The sequence below is a fragment of the Falco biarmicus genome, chromosome 4, assembly GCF_023638135.1.
Source record: "Falco biarmicus isolate bFalBia1 chromosome 4, bFalBia1.pri, whole genome shotgun sequence".
In the NCBI taxonomy this organism is placed as follows: Eukaryota; Metazoa; Chordata; class Aves; order Falconiformes; family Falconidae; genus Falco; species Falco biarmicus.
The window spans coordinates 90756328-90774651 of record NC_079291.1 but is presented as its reverse complement, the minus strand read 5'-3'; the positions used below and the strand labels follow the sequence as shown (position 1 = coordinate 90774651).

At 42.0% G+C, this 18324-nt stretch overlaps 2 protein-coding genes across 4 annotated transcripts in view; one reads left to right on the top strand and one right to left on the bottom strand.

Moving 5' to 3' along the window:
• Positions 1-488: 488 nt before the first annotated feature.
• LOC130148694 (histone-lysine N-methyltransferase SETMAR) lies at positions 489-3426 on the top strand. Its single transcript, XM_056337570.1, has 2 exons — positions 489-631; positions 2199-3426. The coding sequence occupies exons 1-2, from the start codon at positions 554-556 to the stop codon at positions 2994-2996; spliced, it is 876 nt and encodes a 291-aa protein (XP_056193545.1). The 5' UTR covers positions 489-553; the 3' UTR covers positions 2997-3426.
• Positions 3427-6078: 2652 nt separating this feature from the next.
• The window catches only part of SUMF1 (sulfatase modifying factor 1), a 38884-nt gene continuing 26638 nt past the window's right edge, over positions 6079-18324 (bottom strand). For 2 of the 3 annotated variants that reach the window (XM_056337567.1, XM_056337569.1), the window contains 2 exons: positions 10377-10436; positions 6079-7953 (listed from right to left, as the gene is read on the bottom strand). In XM_056337567.1, coding sequence (XP_056193542.1) covers positions 7843-7953; positions 10377-10436 — 171 coding nt within the window. In that variant the 3' untranslated portion in view covers positions 6079-7842. The remainder of the gene's footprint in view (positions 7954-10376; positions 10437-18324) is intronic. The other variant, XM_056337568.1, reaches the window with a different exon arrangement.

The window sequence follows — 18324 nt, the reverse complement described above, 5'->3', positions numbered from 1 at the left end:
TCTAGGCCTCATGAGATCAGAACGTGCAAGTTCCCACCAGCATTAAAAAATACACTAACTTAAACGAAAAAAAACATACAAGTCTAATTAAAAGTGTAAATGAGACAGGAAGAATTAAAAAAACCCAACACCTAGCCAACCAAAAATCCCCCTAAAACTCAAACACCTTCTAAACAGGCAAAGATTTACAGCGCCATGAAGAATAACGTAGGTGTGTAGCATTTAATTAACCTGTGAAATCACTCTTGTTGTTTTGAGCACTTCCACACCCACCGCACGGGGCTGCGGCGGGGCCCAGCGGCGGGAGCCCCCCGGCTGCAGGCACAGGGCCCGCCGGGCCGCGGGTAGCCCCACAGCGAGGCCGCACGGCAGCACGGAGCCCCCGGGGCGCGCAGCCCCGCCGCGCCTCGCCCAGCCCAGCGGCGCCACAAGATGGCGGCTCCCCCGGCGCCGGGCAGCGCCCGTTCCCGCGCTCCGCCGCGGAGCAGCCAGGGCGCCTGCGCACCGCAGCGCGAGCGGCTGCGCGGAGGGCGGGGGGGCAGCGGGCGGGCGCATGGCGGACCTCAGCGGCGGGCGGGAGGTGCTGGCTGTGGCCGTGGCGCCGCCCGGGGAGGCCCCGCCGGCTTTTCAGGTAGGGGCGGGGGCCGGCCGGGAGGGGAGGGGGAGGGGAGGGGGAGGAAGCGGCGGGTAGCGCGGCCCGGGCGCCTGAGGAAGCCGTTGCCCGGCGCGTCCCTCAGGGGCTCAGCAGGCGGCCAGCCCCGCCGCGCCGGGGTCCTGCCGTGCGCGCCCCTCGCATCCCTCGCACACATACGGGCCGGTTTGCCCCCGGTACGGCGCGTTTGGGGTATTTTAGCGGCGCGGTGACGCCGCCGCCCCTGAGGAACAGCACAGCCCCTGCGGGCCCGCCCGGACAGCTGTAACCGAGGGACACGGGGCGGCTGCAGGTGCTGCCCTGCGCCCGGCCCGGCCCGGCTGCCGCCCGTGTGCCTCGGGTCAGCGCCGGACGCCTCCCGCCGAGGGGTGTGCTTGCCTTAGAGTCTTCGGAAAACAGCACGGAAACGCTTCCAGTAAGCCGGGGGTTGGGGGGGGGAAATGGGAATAAAAGATGCAATCCGAATAAACCCTCATCTTCCTAAACTGCATGGGGTGCTGCTGTCTTACAGAAATAGGAAAGCTTGTAGTCAGTGAGTGGGGAACAGATAAGGGGATGTTGGGTTTGGGTAAAGCCAAGCAACTGCGGAAGGTGACATTCATGAGAACAGAAGCCCCTGAATGAACCGGTGTGTTTCACAGCACCCGAAGCTACCAGGCATAAGCTACTGTAAAATGTAACGTTTACTACTAATACCGCACACTCCAGGCTTCTAAGTAAAGCTTTGCAAGCCGAATGCTGAGAAGGAAGTTGAAATATATAGGTAGCTGCCCTTATGTTTTGATTTTCAAACGTAGCAGTTTCTCTCCCCTTTTATTTTGGAGCAGTCCGTGGTTCTATAACCATTAACCTGCTGGGGGCATAGTTTCATTTTGAGAGCCTGATTGTCTGGGGTTGCTTCATTTGCACCACATCTGTTCCCACCGACAGAATTTAAGGTGAAGCAAATACCAGCTCACGTTGTACCCCCGACAGCAGAGCAGTTAGCTTTTGGTGAACGTGTAGAGATGTGCCAATGCATCGCCGTCATCACCTTCTAACAGAATTGGCAGGAGCAAGTTTGAATGCAACATTTTGAAAAGATAAATTTCAAGTCTCTTCCTTTTTAACAAAAGCAGGCATTTGAAAGTCTGTGACTTATAATAGTTAAGCAGCTTATTGAGGATTTTCAAGGGGGAGGGGGAATTAAAGATACAATTTTTATTTATAGAAATAGCATGGTAACTGGTAAACCAGATCAAATTAGCTGATGTGTTTTTCCTGCTAAGATTTTTTTTTTTTCTGGCTATTAGACTATTGTGAGAAATTCAGTCACTAACAGACTATCGATTCTTTCTCAATCTATGTGGAATATCAAATTTGCATTCTTTAAAACATTTTAGAAAAGTTAGGCTTGTAGTTAGAAGTTTATAGGTAAATGAAGCGTTCATGGTTTCAGTTCAGTTCAGAGACCAGTCTTTGCCAAACACAAACTTTGTAAAAATGTGATAGCCTCTGGAAAGAAGCATCGAATGTGACAAGGATTTGACTCTTGTTCTCTTTGCAGTATAGCCCAGACAGCGTGGCTGGAGCAGATGGAGAGATTGACCCCACTGAAATCACCTTTCGAGGATGTTTCTGTCGTACCAGCTCCTGCGTGGTTCATGTGTGCTCGTGTCTTTCCCACGGTGAAAGTTACAACAGTTTGTGCCTCAGGCCTACAGACAAAGAGGAGGAGTACACCAGGCCTGTTTTTGAGTGCAACACTATGTGCCAGTGCAGTGAATCCTGTCAGAACAGGGTTGTTCAGAGGGGTTTGCAATTCAGACTTGAGGTATTCAAGACTGAGAAGAAAGGGTGGGGTCTTCGCACTCTGGAATTCATAGCTAAAGGAAGATTTGTTTGTGAATATGCTGGTGAAGTTTTAGGCTTTAACGAGGCACGTAGAAGAATTCAGGCCCAGACATCAAAGGATTCAAACTATATTATAGTGGTGAGGGAGCACCTCCATAACGGTCAGATAATGGAGACATTTGTTGACCCTACGTACATTGGTAACGTAGGCAGATTCCTGAATCATTCTTGTGAACCAAATTTGTTCATGGTGCCAGTTCGAGTTGACTCAATGGTGCCTAAACTGGCACTTTTTGCAGCTACTGATATTTCTGCTGGACAGGAACTTTCATACGATTATTCTGGAAGATGCCATAATTTACCAATGACTAACAGAGAAGAGAAATCTTTACAGGAAGATAAGAGATTGAGAAAACCTTGCTACTGTGGTTCCCGCATATGTGCTTCCTTCTTACCTTGGGATGGCTCCCTTTTTTCCACACTAGACACTTCTTCAGGGAGTTCTCCATAGCTTTTCAGTCCTCATGCATACCTAACCAATATGATTTTCTCTAGCAGTTAAATAAAACTCTCTGTATTCCACCAAGGAAGCAGATGTGTTTTTGAATAACAGCAAAAAGACAAGATTTTGAAAATAACTTCATGCAACATCCTAGAGGCTGTTTTCAAGGTGGATGGTATGAGAGAGTACTGGAGCTTCAAGGTGTTCCAAAATCAGTTACTAAGCCAGGCCTGTTTTTTTTTTCTTGTTTTCTTCTGACAGCATGTTAAAGCAGCTCTCTCAATTTGTACCTCTCAGAAAGAAACAACTTCTAACATTTGTACACAGAAAGGGCATGCGATAGCAAGGAGAAACATCACTGAAAATTACAGAAGAGGGAGACTCAAGGAATCTTGACATCTGCAAGAAAGGCATTAGGTTTCTTAAATCCCATTTTTTTTTTAAATTACTTACTGTACAATTTTTTGTTCCACAAAACATTATTTATATAAAAAGCTTGCCCAGAAAAATAAGCTTGAATGCTTTTCCCCCACTGTTTTCCGTCTCCAGTCACATCTAGCTGCATGTCAAAATCGGGTTTTAAGTGACTAGTTCACTTATATTACCATTTAGCTTTTATATAAACAGCACAGGAATACAGGCTCCAAGAAGTATAATCATCCCATCTTTTTAAATCATGTCTATCTTGAGGCTCATCTAATAAGATCTCTGCAATAACAGCAAGCAGCACATCCATGTTACTTTCCAGCACTATTATTATACACTCAGGAAGCCAATTCAGACTCTGTGGTCTAAAGCGGTATGATGCTGTTATTCTGACTTCTGAAATGGATTGAAGTAGGAAATAGAAACGGACATCTGAACAACAAACAACAAATTTGGCTTTTTATGTTGTTGAATGGCTAGCAGATACGTGAGTGTTCCTTTCAGCTACTAACCAATTTGGTTTTGCTATTCCTATGCAGCCAGACAGTACTAAGCCAGGCCTGTTCTTTCCCAACAAAGAAAGAAGATCATTGCATCTTTTCATCGTTCTTATACAGGTCTAACATGTATACTGCTTTGTCTCCTTACACCAGGGATACACACGAGAGCTTGATGGATGGAGCACATTCTGCTACTGCATGTTACTTCCTTTCTAGAAAAGATCAAATTAAGGAAGCTTCAATTGGGCTTGTTTTGAATTTCCCCCAGCTTTGATATACAAGACAGATAAACTGCAGTGCTGCTTTTTACAGTTGTGCCACAGCATGCCATCAGGGGCACAAACCCCTAGGTTATTTGCTCTGTACAGTTTGATCTTTACCTGTGTTCATAACCTTTGCCATAACATACACACACAAAGTAGCACATCTCAGGGGGGATCAGCTGTGCTGCAGGCCATTGGTAACTTTATTTTTAAATAAAAAACAGTTTTGTTTTGAACCTGAAAGATCAATCTGATACTGACAAGGGAGATAAAGAACATTTTGCTGTTATTAATTTGCTGTTTGCTAAACAAAATCTGACTTTGTTTTTACCTATACTTCCTTGGTAAGATTTGGTGTTAGCTTCTCCCTGTTTAATGTATGCCTTCATTCTTCTGTTACAGAAAACTGCTGTTCATATTTACATCTAGCAGTGGTTTTAATTTCGGATGATATTACCATGTGATTTTTCTTAGGGTTAATCATTGTCACTGCTGTCAGTACAGAAAGCTCCCAAAGCATTTCAGCTGCTTGTCAAGAGTACTTTATAAGCTGAGCAGCCATTAAATTCATTCCTTGCCTGATTAAGGGTGCCAGCTTCTACATAAGAGAAGTTCTCCGTATCCTGTAACTCGGGCTGCATGCTGCACTAGACACACTAGACACAGCTTGGGTTGCAAGGTTGCTTGGCCTATTTAGAAGCTTACCTGGTTTTCTTCCTGCAGTGGGCACTCTGACAGCCACCCAGCCACTTTCAGCCCACAGGACTGGAGGACTGGGAGCAGATGATCCAATGTATTTCCTCCTTCCCTCCTGGAAAAAGTTCCAAGACTAGTTTTATACCATCTGCATTCCTCATTTTCAAGATGACGGCACAGTTTGTTAGCTTCCTGTTATGAATACATACCTGGCATGATTTTGAGTAGTTAAGGAAGTGTAGATTTAAAAAAAAAAAAAACCAACAAAAAACCTCCAAAACACAAAACCCCAAACACCATTAGCGATATCTAGTCCTTGCATCACCAGCCTTAAACAGAGAACACAGCCATGCCTTCTGTCTCAGTGCAATACTACCCCACCAGTCCAAGCCAGCTGATGCCATTTCTAGCAAGTAAACTGAGCATCAGTTATCTGATTAGCACAAACCTCCACAGCACGGAACAAGGAGAGAATGATGTACTGTTGAAAACAGCCAGCCACATTAAAAGGCCTTGCAAGACTATGAAATGATGCATTGTCATTGCGTTCTAAAGCAGCATGGCCATTAACAGCCTTTTTCCATATAGGATGTACATTATACTTTGCTGTGCCTTAGCCCTACAGCTGCCCGGGCATGTTGTGGACCAAAATCCTACTAAAAGAAAAAAAACGCCCTAGCAAAGAACTGGAAGAGAAAACAGAGCCTTGTTTCTGCCTGCTGAAGGTCTGTTCTCTGCTTCCTTCAGGTTTGCTTCAGGCTCAGAGCCCCTGCCTGCCACTGCACAGTTTGTGTGCTCAGAGCTCGAAAGACTGAGCTCTGTGTAATCCTCCCTCCTCTCTGCTCTCAAAGGGCAATAATGGTTATCAGTATTTCAGTATTCAGTATTCATGGAAGCTTGGCAATTTACTTTCATTAAAGATTCTTGAATTAATCTGATCAGATTTCAATAGGAAAGATCTTGTAATTAACACAGCAACCATTATCCAAACAAAAGCAGCATCAATGGGAGACATTCCATCTCTGCAGAAGAGCAGACAACTTTCCTCCCCATTCCACCCACAGCACAATGAGTATTGACTGACATACCTGATGATGTAGTATCATTAAAGTGTTTGCTTAAATAAAGTTGTAAGAATTTTTCCACATATGGAATCATGCGTATTTTTTTCAAGGATCTTTTTCCCAGAATAAAACTCCAAAACAATTCTAGGCAAAATCTTTTAGAAAATATATTCCTTCTTGTGGCAGGGCACGCCTTTTAGAAAGACACAAATTAAAATAGATTCTTTGCTTATTGCTCTTAGTAAGATACATGTAGAGATTTCATGCACAGATTTCAATTAAACATTTAATGCTGGTAAGATAGTCTTTGCTACACAAAATACTAAAGTTTTTATCATGCTTACGTGAGTGCCAAGTGGTACAATCCGGAATAGCTTTTTTCCTGCTTGCTAGAATTACTTTTATGCGCCACTGGAGGCTGGTGTTTGTTGAAGGGCTCCCCAGATATCCTCCACTATCTTCAACATGAAACACTAAGTGGAGAAGCAGCTGGCAAGTGATGGATTTGTATTAGCTCCAGGTTGTATTAACCCCAAACCCAATTTATTACAGGAAGGACCATGCCGAGAGGGACTAGCATCAATGCAAAAGTTTTCATTAATCCCCTGCACGTTGCACTGTTAGATCTCAAAGCACTGCTGAGGGCAGAGCTGAAGGCCCGTTTCACACGCGGGCAGATCAGAGGGTAGTGGCACAGCACTGTGATATGTCTGAGGACAGCCATTCTGGGTCGGCACTTACTGCGTGGGAGAGTCCTTGTTTAGTCTCCTCTTAGAGCAAGCAATTGCTTGGCACCAAAGCATGACCAGATACCGTGTCCTAGAGCAAGCGACAGCAGAAAACACTTTGTGAGCAGCCTGAAATACATTCAGACTCCAAAATGAGGTAGCTCTCATTACCCCTGTTTCCCTTCTTCCTTGCTAAAATTCCTCTCCTTTTAAGTGCGAGAACTTTTTTTTCCTTTTATTTAAGCAGAACAGTTTCAAAACTTAGCTTATTAGGCCTTGGGGCTCACAGTTGCATGTGCCATCTTTTCACTGTAATGATCTTCTATTCTAGTGGAATAATTTATTAGCTTCAGTTTCTGGTGATACCATTTTTGCAATTTGCAGGTCCCTAAAATAAGCCTAGATCACGTCTTAAGAAATTCAAAGGAAATTGCCAGCGTTTTTTCCATCAATAAGTCTTCAGCATAAATACACGCTTGAAATTTTATTCAAGTATGTACAACATTTCTAATCACCATCACCCTGAGGATTATCATCCCTCAGTTGCAGAAGGCACTATCTAAAAATGAGCAAGTATCTCACCAGAAAAAGCACATTTCTGGACCTGATTTTCACTGCAACAGGACTGTAATAGAAGGGCTGCACTAACTGCCCGTGTGGATGGATGGTGTCTGCCAGTCCTCACTCTTAACTCCTTCAGTTTTCTTTTAAAGCTGTCTAGACATTCTGAACTGCTTCAAGTGTCTCCTAAAGCTGTCTAGAAGTTTGTAAAGTTCTTGTTGACTGAATTTGAGTGTAGAAATTAAAACTATACATAATTTAATAAAGATCTTTTCTGAAAGGGCTATTAATTAACCTTTAAAACACAATAGGCATTTCTGCTCAGTTTTGTGCTAGTTAACTCCAGCACATTTGCTAAAACCAACAGAGATCACCAGTAAAAAGTTGGGTCAGGATAAAAGTCCAGGCCTGGTCCCTCAAAGAGAAATATGTGAAGGTTCTTCAAGCAACACTGAATAGTGTTGGATTCCTTTTTTTTTTTTTTTTCTTCTCTCCATCAGCAGGAGGTTTAAGCACCAGATTTCTCTGTTCCGTGTCATCGGCAAGTGACACTGCAGGGATCTCCTCTTCCCTAGGTGAATTCAGCCCCTCATGTCTCAGTGCGACAGCCCACCTGGTCACTGCAGTTCTGGCAAGGTGTCTGCTGCGCAGCGGAACCCCAGATTTGAGGCAGAGCTGTCGGGAGTGTTTTGACTACGTGCTGCACAGCGATACCTGTAGCAGTAAGACTGCAGAGCAAGAGAAGAAAAAGTGAACTTAAGAGCTTGCACTTCCTTAGGCAAGAGTTCAATAGATTAATAGAGCAAAACATTTCAAATACCGTTGACAGATCAGCGAACTGATACAGATGAAAATCACTGCATTAGAAATAAGGGAAATTTCACTGTATGCAGAGACTAGTTGCAGCTGATATTAAAAGTAGTTTGAATGGCAAAGTGTCTGATAACATGAGTGTCAATTACTAATATATATCTCTGGCAAAAAGCTAAAAATGACCATTCTGCTGCTCCTCAGAGGAAGAGCGAGCATCTCAGTGCCTTGATCCATCTATCAGTATATTAAGGAGTAAATGGAAATAGACAGGTACTGGCACCTGTCAAAAAACATTTCACTGAATGAGATGCAACATGAAGAAAGGAGTAACTGGAGGGAAGCTCTGTCCCACTATTCCTAGCATTCTAGGGATATTTATAATCAAGATACAATCTGCGCTGGTGGCTATAAAAACATCTACGTTTACAATTGAGCCACTGAAAATCATTCAACTGCATTTCAGATATTCCTTTTCATCTTTACAGCAAGGTATAGACACTGGTCTACAACAAGTTTTGTACGTTCCTTGGCTGCATGGATTTGGCCATGTCTCGGTGCACGTTAATATACTTACACTACTCGAAAAAGATGAAAAACACGTGCTATTCACAGTGCTACAGACTCTCAGTGATCTGGTGTTAGGAACAGCAGCTTCCACACTGAAGAACTAACTAGTTTAAGCAGCTTGCTACATTAAGTTAGACTGAGTGCCTGGAAGCAGTTATCCACCATGGCACGGAAGGACAGTCACGCTGGTCATTTCACTATTAAAGCACTGGGGAAGCAGACTGTGCATTCATGTCTCAACTCCAGTACAACCCATCCAAGTTCTGTCCCATTTTGCTCTTACTTGAAAAGATCTGGCTTGGCCTTTTTGTTCCTATCCTCCTGCTACAGGCTCCTGGCCTCTGACAAGAAACCCACCGCTTTCAGTCAGGCTGGCTCAGCCGTATATAGTCAGGTTCTGAACCAGACTTCTGGAATGGCTGAGTGAAAAAGCAAGTATTTTTTTTTTTTTTTCCTTTTTTTGGGGGGGGCAAGTTGTGGGGAGCAGAGAAGAGCAGGGAGAAGAGGGTAGTTTTTCTCCTTGAAACCCAGATCCTTCAGGAGTTTGGGCACAGCTACTAAACAGTTCAATTTGTCCAACCACAAAGGCAGTGAGAACTTAAACCTGCGGTGCCATTAGGGGAACAGCCCCGTGAGCTAGCCATCCCTGCAGCAGCAGCAGGTCACTGATGTTTATCTCCATGCGTTACAACCCTTCCTCACCGGCTCTTTGATACCCACACAGAGCCAGAGAGCGGCTGTCAACAAGAATGGTGCACACTAGTGCTATCTCACACTGCAGAGGTCTACCCTAACCCTCAACAGCACACCACAGGATTTAGAAGCTGAACTATTTTGAAAACCAAAGTAGCTGCTAAGTGTACCTGTAAAAAGGTGCAATTTTATAGCCTTTGTCAGCTCTGAAAGGCAGAAAAGCAACAGCATAGATGGATGAGTCTGCACAGTTTTTAGGCATCTAACAAAGAGCCCTTGTACTAATCTTATTCAGTGAGGTTTTTGTCTTGATTCACAGCCTAGTTTTATCACCTACAAAGATAACTAGGACAAACTAGAATCTTCACAAACCTTTAAAATGGGTCACATTATTCATCACTGAAAAGTCTGTTCCAGTGTTAATTTAATCAAAACCGCTAATTAACATCTGACATTGATTTCACCTAAGAAGAAAATCAGTATAGAAAATGGGATCTCTCTGTAGAAAATTTAATCTAATTATGAGGAAGATTTGCCAGCTGCAGGCTCTGAAAGGGAAGAACAGGACGGTTTTAATGAAAAGAGAGATTTACAATAAGCATTTTTTCCAGCACTGCGTGAACAGTGTTTAAAACATGACCTATGTCATGAACTTTTCAGAAAGAATTTCAAGTATGCGATCATCTAAGCTGAAACATTCACCTCCCAGCAATCTTTCTGCAAACACCTGATATTCTTTCTGGAATGAGAACCATTCTAAAACTAAAAAGCTCATCCATACTTTGTACTCCTCCAAGTACCACTCAAGTATTACAAGGAAAACTGTATTAGAAGCATACATCAATTTTAAGTTCTACATCTAAAAAACTCACACCGAGTAAAGCAGCTTGTTTGTTTTAACTCCAAGCTAGCAAAAAAGAAGTCCTCAAGAACATCAGGTATTGCCTTTCCTTAAATTGCATGAAACCCCTTAACAAGCATCCAGGCTGTCAGGAAAATCTGTTAGATCATCATTTTGTTGTCAAGTACTTTCAGAGGAAAGATCAATATGGAGATACCACAGGCCTTTTCACATTACCTTATGGCACATATAGGATCCACCCTTCTTCACCCTGTCGGTCCCAGATGAGGGCCCTTTCTGTAAAGAAGTGCACACCAGTTAGTATTCAAGGAACAACTGCTAATTACAGGGTAAAGGTAAATAGCTGTAGGAATGGGGAGATGGGTAAGAAGCAGCCATAAACATTCAGAGCAAACAAAATTGCAGCTGTGTGTGTCTGAACCAGAAAGCCTGAAATAATGTAAAAAACTTGTAGATAGGTGAGAGTAATTGTGCTTCCCCACACTGCTGCAAATATTTAACATTGGAGCTACTGCCCACTGGCCAAGAGTGCCTTGTGCTTTGGTTCTGTAAGGCACCTGATAATACGCTGTAAAAAGCACAGTGGCAGTCATGAGAGAGTACAGATCTTTGAGAAAAGGTTAAGTTTCTGCACTTTGGGGGTTTTCTTAAAGACAGATTAGGAAATTTTCAAACACTGGCCTGCACAGGCAGTGAAATCCGAGATTCTCATCAGTTCCACTGCTATGAAACACACGGACACCCGTGAGCCTCCAGAAGGGATACAGAGAGCTTCCGCTTTCCCATCACAGCTACAGTGTCTGGGGGGCAGTTGTGATGAGGGCTGTAATGCCCCATGTTTGGTGCTTACTCTCTTTCTACTCCAAAACACGAGTTAGTGACTGTGCTGCAAGACATTCTGCATCATCTCCCAGTCACTATGTATTAAATTTGTTATTATGTGGGATCATGGCAGCTAAAAAGGTCTGGAGAAAACACAGCACTTTAGAGCAACAATTTTGTAATTGTACATTTGCAGTGTAATCTACATGTTTTATTTGAAGTGCTTATGAAATTGGCCCTAGAATTGATTTGATGAGGTTATTTCACTCTTTTTTCTTAATTCCAACTCCAAAGGATGGCCTAATAGTTTAAGGAGATAGCTGGGCTTCCTTGATAATGCACTCCCTTGCTAGCTTTGATGCATATTTATTACACAAGTGAACATTTCTCCCACTACATTCCTTTGAGCTGTTAAAGTTACACTGTGCTCATCTAATGCTTAGAGAGTACTGCCATACTTCACGTTTCAACTGTTGGTACCAGATCCTCTGGTATCAACATGCTCTCTGCATGCCACATACATTGAGAAACTACCTTTAGGAATGAGCCACAAGAATATCTGTCTTATAGAAGTGACAAACAAGATCAAGAAAAACTGTTTTATTAGTTAACTGGCAAGCCTAGCCTAGAAGTTAGTACTGCCACTAACAATCCTCTCAAAGTTGTAAGAAACCCAATTTGCATGGATTTCTACTTCTGTACATGTTACACTAGCGTGCAATAAAAATGTTTTCTTATGTACAAGCCACTGAACCTTTCACTTAACTCTAGGTATAGGCATTAGTTTTTTCACCGCTTGGTATAAATCTAGTCTGTATTTCTAGAAAAACTTACTAGAAGAATTTGTGGAATATAGGAAGAAACGAAGAGCTGTAATGTTCTCCAAATTCCTGCATTTTCTGCTAGACCATTACCAGCATCAGTAAATATAAGTTAGAGAAAAGTTACCAGCCCAGTTTTTAGCAGTTAGGAAAGAATTCATTGCTACCTAGTATGTAAATGATACAAAATAGTACTAAAATAGGTTAAAAACAAACAACTGCTGAAAAAAAAAAATAATCAGCCAATTATTTTGTCTCCTCCTATCCAACAGCCAGCCATGTATCCTGGAAGTATCTGAAAGGCACTGTGCTTTCGGCAAAAGCTTAAGGACAAGTTCTTGACCAATATAAATGCAGTCAACAAAGAAAAATTTCACTTCCATAGTATCTCTTGAGCCCAGGAATACTTTAAGAAGTAGGCTCCTGAAGAGGGACTTCAGAGGGAATGACACCTCCCCAGCTTCTCTCAGCAACCAGTGATTCGGCCAGTTTGGTTACACCTGGTCATTGCACTGTCCTACCCTGTATCAAGGGGCATAGCTGTCTCTCATCCAGCTCCTGCATTTCCAGAAGTGAAGTTCTAGAAGAATCTACACAAGACAAGCATTTGCAACACTGAACATAAATCACAGGGACTGTAAGAGAACCTTGGAAGTTGATGCTGATACTACAGAAGCTACTGACCGCATCCACCAAGTCTGACTGCTTTGCAAGTCTTCGTATCCAAAGGTTACCATACTGAGACTTCAGCAGCTTCACATCTATCACAGCAGTTTATGGCAGATACATAACAAAAGGGTTTGGCCTACTACTGTGTTTAATACCCTACAAAAACTCAAGGAAAACCACACCCAGAAGCAGTGTCCGCTCATTTCCAAGCCTGGGTGCTCCTCCACAGGACAGGCTTACTCCTTTTCCAAGGTCTCTGGAAACTGTCTTCACAAAACTCTCATGTAGATGCACAGATCCCCACTGTAAGATAAGCCACTAACAAGCACAATCAACTCCCAACAGCCTGTTAATCTCATTTTAAGGGAAACCAGGGTTGAGCCAGCCAGAAGAAAACTGCCCTAAAAAAAAGTTACGTGAGAACAAGACAAAACAGAAAACAATGGAGCTGTTGAGCAGGATTTCCCATTAAAAAATGTAATGCAAATACTGAGGAGCAATCTTTGCTATTAGCTCCAAAGTAACTTTTGTAAACAAAGAGGAGGATTAGGAGGAGGTTTATTGTCAAGCTGTAAGACTATCTTATATTTCAACAATTGTAAAGGGATAACATAGACTGAAGCAGCATGTGAACCAAAGAAAATTATGATTGCATAAGCTCTTTTTATTAATTAAAAATATCTTTGAGGCTCAGTTTTTGCATGGTAGAAGGTTATTTGGTAACAAAAACCAAGTCAAATTGACACACACCCCCTCTGAAGTGGGATTACAGCACTGAAACACTTCACCTGAAAAAAATCTGATAGTGTTCTCCAATAATCTATTATACGAGAAAACATTATCCTCTTGAGAGATAATTCTTTAAACATCATCAAAGGTGAAGAGTTTAATCACAAAACAACTGGCAAAGTTCTCTGAAAAGAAAAAAACACTAGATGTTAGCTGGAGAACCAATCACTGCCTGTTTGACAACTGTCTATGGGCTACATTTAATGCTCCCGCTGTTGGTATTTCTTTATCTTGCTCTGCAGTTTAGCAAGGGAAAAGATAAAAGGAAATTGGGACAACCAGACTTCACCACAGCTGTATCCAGCTACTTACATATGTACAAAATCAAATGCACAAGTAATTGCATGCAAGAGACCAACTAGATCAATACCTTTCTCAGCTTGTGACTGCACTCAAATTAAATTAAGAGAGTAAAAAAAGAACCACAGATCCTCAAAGGTAGGGCACAGTGAATTCTATTCTCCTTCCTAGTGTTAAAAATGCAGCTTATAAAAACTCATTTGAAGGCTATTGTGAAGTTAAAATTAGAACCTTAACACTGAACATAGCAGGCAGTGATTATGCTTTCATTCAATACATAGCTCAGCTTCTCTATAGAAGGCACCATGTATCACCAAGGTGCCTAGCAAAGCCATGTAAGCTGATCCAAAAGCAACCAAAACCAAGCAAAAAAGACATTCTTATTCCAGACTGATGAGCATCCCCATTTACATTGCTTCATACTTTTGTATCTCAGGTCTGTCTACCCAGGGAGAACATGGTATTGGAATCAAGCTTTTGGTTTGCTTTTGCATCCTGTGTGCATGCCCTAATGCTACAGACTGATGACTTCAAAGTCCCCCACATGACCTGTCAGCATCCCAGGGCTGCATTTGCATTCCTTTCCTTTCCTTCAGGTGCCCTTTACTACAGCTCCCAACAAGCTCACAGCTCAGCCACTGCGGTAAAGCTCAAGGCAACCAGCTGTCCTTCCCCTGTACTGCCTCATGTCTTATTTTTATCTTCCTTTCTCTACCACCGCCTTACCAAAGAAACCTCAAACATGTCACATGCACGAAGAAGCCACATAGGCTAAGGAAATAGTCCAGGAACCTGAACAAACCTGTCTGGGTAGGTAGGTAGAAGGGTGCTGCAGCATGAGCCATCTCTGTTATCCAAAACAAGGCCCTGTTCCCAGCTCCAAAGAGGTAAAGGAAGAAGCCAAATCCCCACTGACAAGCTGGAATAAGAGATTTCAATTTCTTGAAAGGTATTAAGAGCTAGATGTCCCTTACCAGTGACACCCTACTTCTGATGCTGTACACAAACAGTTCCATACATGCCCTTCTGACCAGAGTCCTCTCCTCTGGGTGGTCTTTCTCCTACCTACGTCACTTGATTAAACTTTCTCCTGTTTTACAAAGAACATTAGTAGTCCTTACATCTGCAGATCTAGAAATGTAAACTCATTCCTCTCTGAGAGATGGCTGCTTAGAGAATACTGAAAAAAACCCAACCAAAGCCCAAAAAACTTCACTGTCTTCCACAGAACCACACAGACTTCAGGTATGGTATCCTGAAAAGCCAAGCTCCCCCCAGACAATAGTTTTTCTAAAATAACACGTTCATTTAATATACTTGGTAAAGTAAGAGTGTACAAACATCTAATTTTGGCCAGATAATGTTACAGCTCAATATCACACATTTCTTATAATTTAACCAAAAAAAAAAACCAAAAAAAAACAAAACAAAAAACAAACCGAAAACCTGCAACAGTAGTATCTGCTCTTGCTTGTATCTTCCTTACAGATAAAGGAAACCTGCTTTGCTTGTGCTTACTTGTAATAAAATCTAATCAGAGCATGGAAATTAAAGTCACATTTGATTAAAACAAGCAAGTCTTTGTTCCACCAAAAAATGTTGGTTTATGCCATTATCTGGAAAAGTGCACCATTTGGGACTGAAGTGGAAGGACATTTGCTGTCCATATGTAAAGAGCCAGAGCTGTCCAGACTTTGATCCCAGATTTAGAAAACAGAATTTACTGTATACAGGCAAGTTTATTTTGTTGTATAATGTTGTAACAGACATATTATAGCCTGGGTGCATAATTACAAGTGCTTACGCAGTGAATTACCAAAGGTTTAAGTAGGTTCACACCTTAAAAAGTTATTAAAATACATCACAGAAGCTTTTTTTTAAATGAAAAATGAAGTTGTATTTCTTTCATTACAAATACACACACACTATCTGAAGTTGCATCACAGTTTTATATGCACAGTCAGCTACATGGCCACCCTGTTTTAAGCCAAATCAGTTTTCAAATGGAGAACTGCAGGTCATAAGAAACTATGCATTGTATGAAAAAAAAAAATGTGAGCCAGAAGTCACCACAATTAAAATGGCCCCATAAAGGGATTGTGGTTCGGTTAATCTCACACACACTTGGCTACCATCTGCCAAATGATCGTTTACATTTTTCAAACAAAAATAAAGCCCATCAACCCTGGTGCTTCTTAGTCCTGCCCTTCTGCACCAAATAGTAGCTGCAAGATGCACTAGAGAAACAGTTTCTGCGAGTTTGCCTTAAACTGTGTGAAGTTTTTCCTCACGAGTGGGGGAAAAATCGGCCCAGACATACTCACTTCTGACAGCAGCAGTGCTCTGCCTTCTTACCCACAGCCAATACTGAAGGAGTTGGAAGTATCAGTTTTACATTTTCTCCGTGGATTTTATAATTCCCTACAAACTGAGTAGGACCACCTAAAAAACACTTTACATGTTTAAGTGATTAAGACATGCTGCAAGACTATTTGTACTGCCCTATTCAGTGCAACTCTAGCATGCCTTCGTGTGCAAGCAAAATAATTTCAGAGTAACTCAGAGACAGCCAGCTCCCTGATCTCCTGGCAGGCACTCAAGTAAAGAATCCCTTCAGCAAGGGGCCCCAGAATGCACAGTGTGCGCTGGAGAACAGCCACAGCAGGTACAGCCTGGCACCCTAAATCTAAATGCACAACAAAGTTCTGCATAGAAAGGCTTTTAGTGGTTAGTGAACACAGAATATAGACAAGAGCTATGCTGAGAGGTGAGGGGAAGTTAGAGGAGCAGGTCACAATTGAGACACACTATTCAACTTGAAATACAGAAAATTTATACGTTATTTCCATTTCCATATGTAGAAGAGTTTTCCACAGACAGCTATTTTATATTTGGCTTATTCTAATTTCTGTTCTAGATTCCCAATATATGAGATTTCCACCGAACTATCCTGCTGCACCAAGTGCATGTTACTGGCGTGGATGCTTCCCGTTTTTTTTCTGGAGGGTAACAAGCCCATTATCTCACATGACATTGAGGGACCATTCGCCACGTTCCAGATGACAAGTAAGGTCACATACAATTTGTTACTTAAACCCACACCAAACAGAATATTGTGTATTTCCTTCCATAAATCGTCTAAGCACAGTACGCTGATCTACACTGGTCCTGTATGCTTGTAAAATGGGGAGACTTTCATTCCCTTAAGTCAAAAGATAACAGAGACATTTGCAACTCACTAAACAAACCTGATAAGTAGCATTCAAAATAAAAGCTACCTGGACTGGAATAGTTGAAGAGACTTCTAGTTGCAGAAGTGTCTACTTAAATTCTTAAGGAAAGGTCTATACAAGCAAATCTCCAGTTATACTCGTGGTCTGCTCTTAAAAGGTACATCTGTAACATATTATGATGCCTTTAAAGGCCACTAAGTTGAAAGTTCTGACAGCATCCCCAAAACCTCCCTATTGCTAATAGTGTCCAGCGTTCCCTGGCACCTTACAGCTTGTAACTGCAAGGACACAGCACCAAGCTCTGATTCTATATACTTTTTGAGCTGCATAAAAATCTTTCAAGTTTATTTCTTTGGCTTTAGTACTTGCACAGGTCCTATACCTGGCAAAGAAGAGGAAGAACATTCATTGTTCCACGGTTAGAGCATAATTAAAATCTAACACCTTAAAAAGTAGCAAACAACTCAGAAAGCCCTTTCAGGTGTCCCTCTTGGTAGTTATTTGTGAATATATAGAGGGCGAGAAATCTGTATGCAAAGTTCAACACACTCCTTGTAACAATCCACAGTAGACCCAAAATCTCTCCAGAATAGAGAGCTACTTTGAAGATTTCAGGTGTTAAACTAAGTATTTTAAAAAACTTTCACCAAACTCTGACCCTCTAGAAGAATTCCTAGTCTTTTAGGCATAAAGAACACATCCTATATATAGGCTACTCTGACTTGTACTCTGGAGAGACTTAAGAGATTGGCTCTGACAGATACGGTGCTAATCATTTTTAATGTCTCAGAAGATACTGCAGCCTGGCTATTTTGAGACACCTTCTCACATTATGAGATTCAGTTTCCTTATCCATTTAATCTGAAAAACCCCTTGGAATTCACTTTGAAGTGCTCTGCCTCAGACACTGGATTCTGACAACTAGTTTCCATCTGAAAAAAAACCCCAAACAACAAAACTAAAGGCATCATTATTAATACCTAATTTATAAATACTTTCTGAAGTGTCTTCAAAGTGTTTATGCAGAATTTAAAAGCCTAAGCAAACTCACAGCCACAACAAAGAGCAAAATTTGCACCACACTTGTTTCTCACCATCACCTTAACACCAAAGCACTGCTGCATTGACATCATAAACACAAAAGCGTTTCATTCAAATAAGTCATTCAAACGAAGGGGCACCACTGCAATATTAAGAAAAAGGGTATTTCCCTTGTTAAAACAAATAATGTATATTACCTTATGCTAACCTACAGACAAAACCAAAAAAACAGTACATAACCAAGTGCAATAGACATGAGATCTGTGACTTAAGTTCTATACACACACAGCAACAAACTTTTTTTATTCTCCAGATTTGGCCTAGTTACTCTATTTTTGTTTCCCAGTGTTACCACTTCTTGCTAGGGCAGACAACTCCTACAGAGCTGCGAGCTTTTCCCTGCCCTGAGAGGTCACTGTTAAACAAGCAGTCAAAACTGAAGTAGCTGTTAGACTGAGAAACAGATGAACAAGAACAGAGACAGTCACA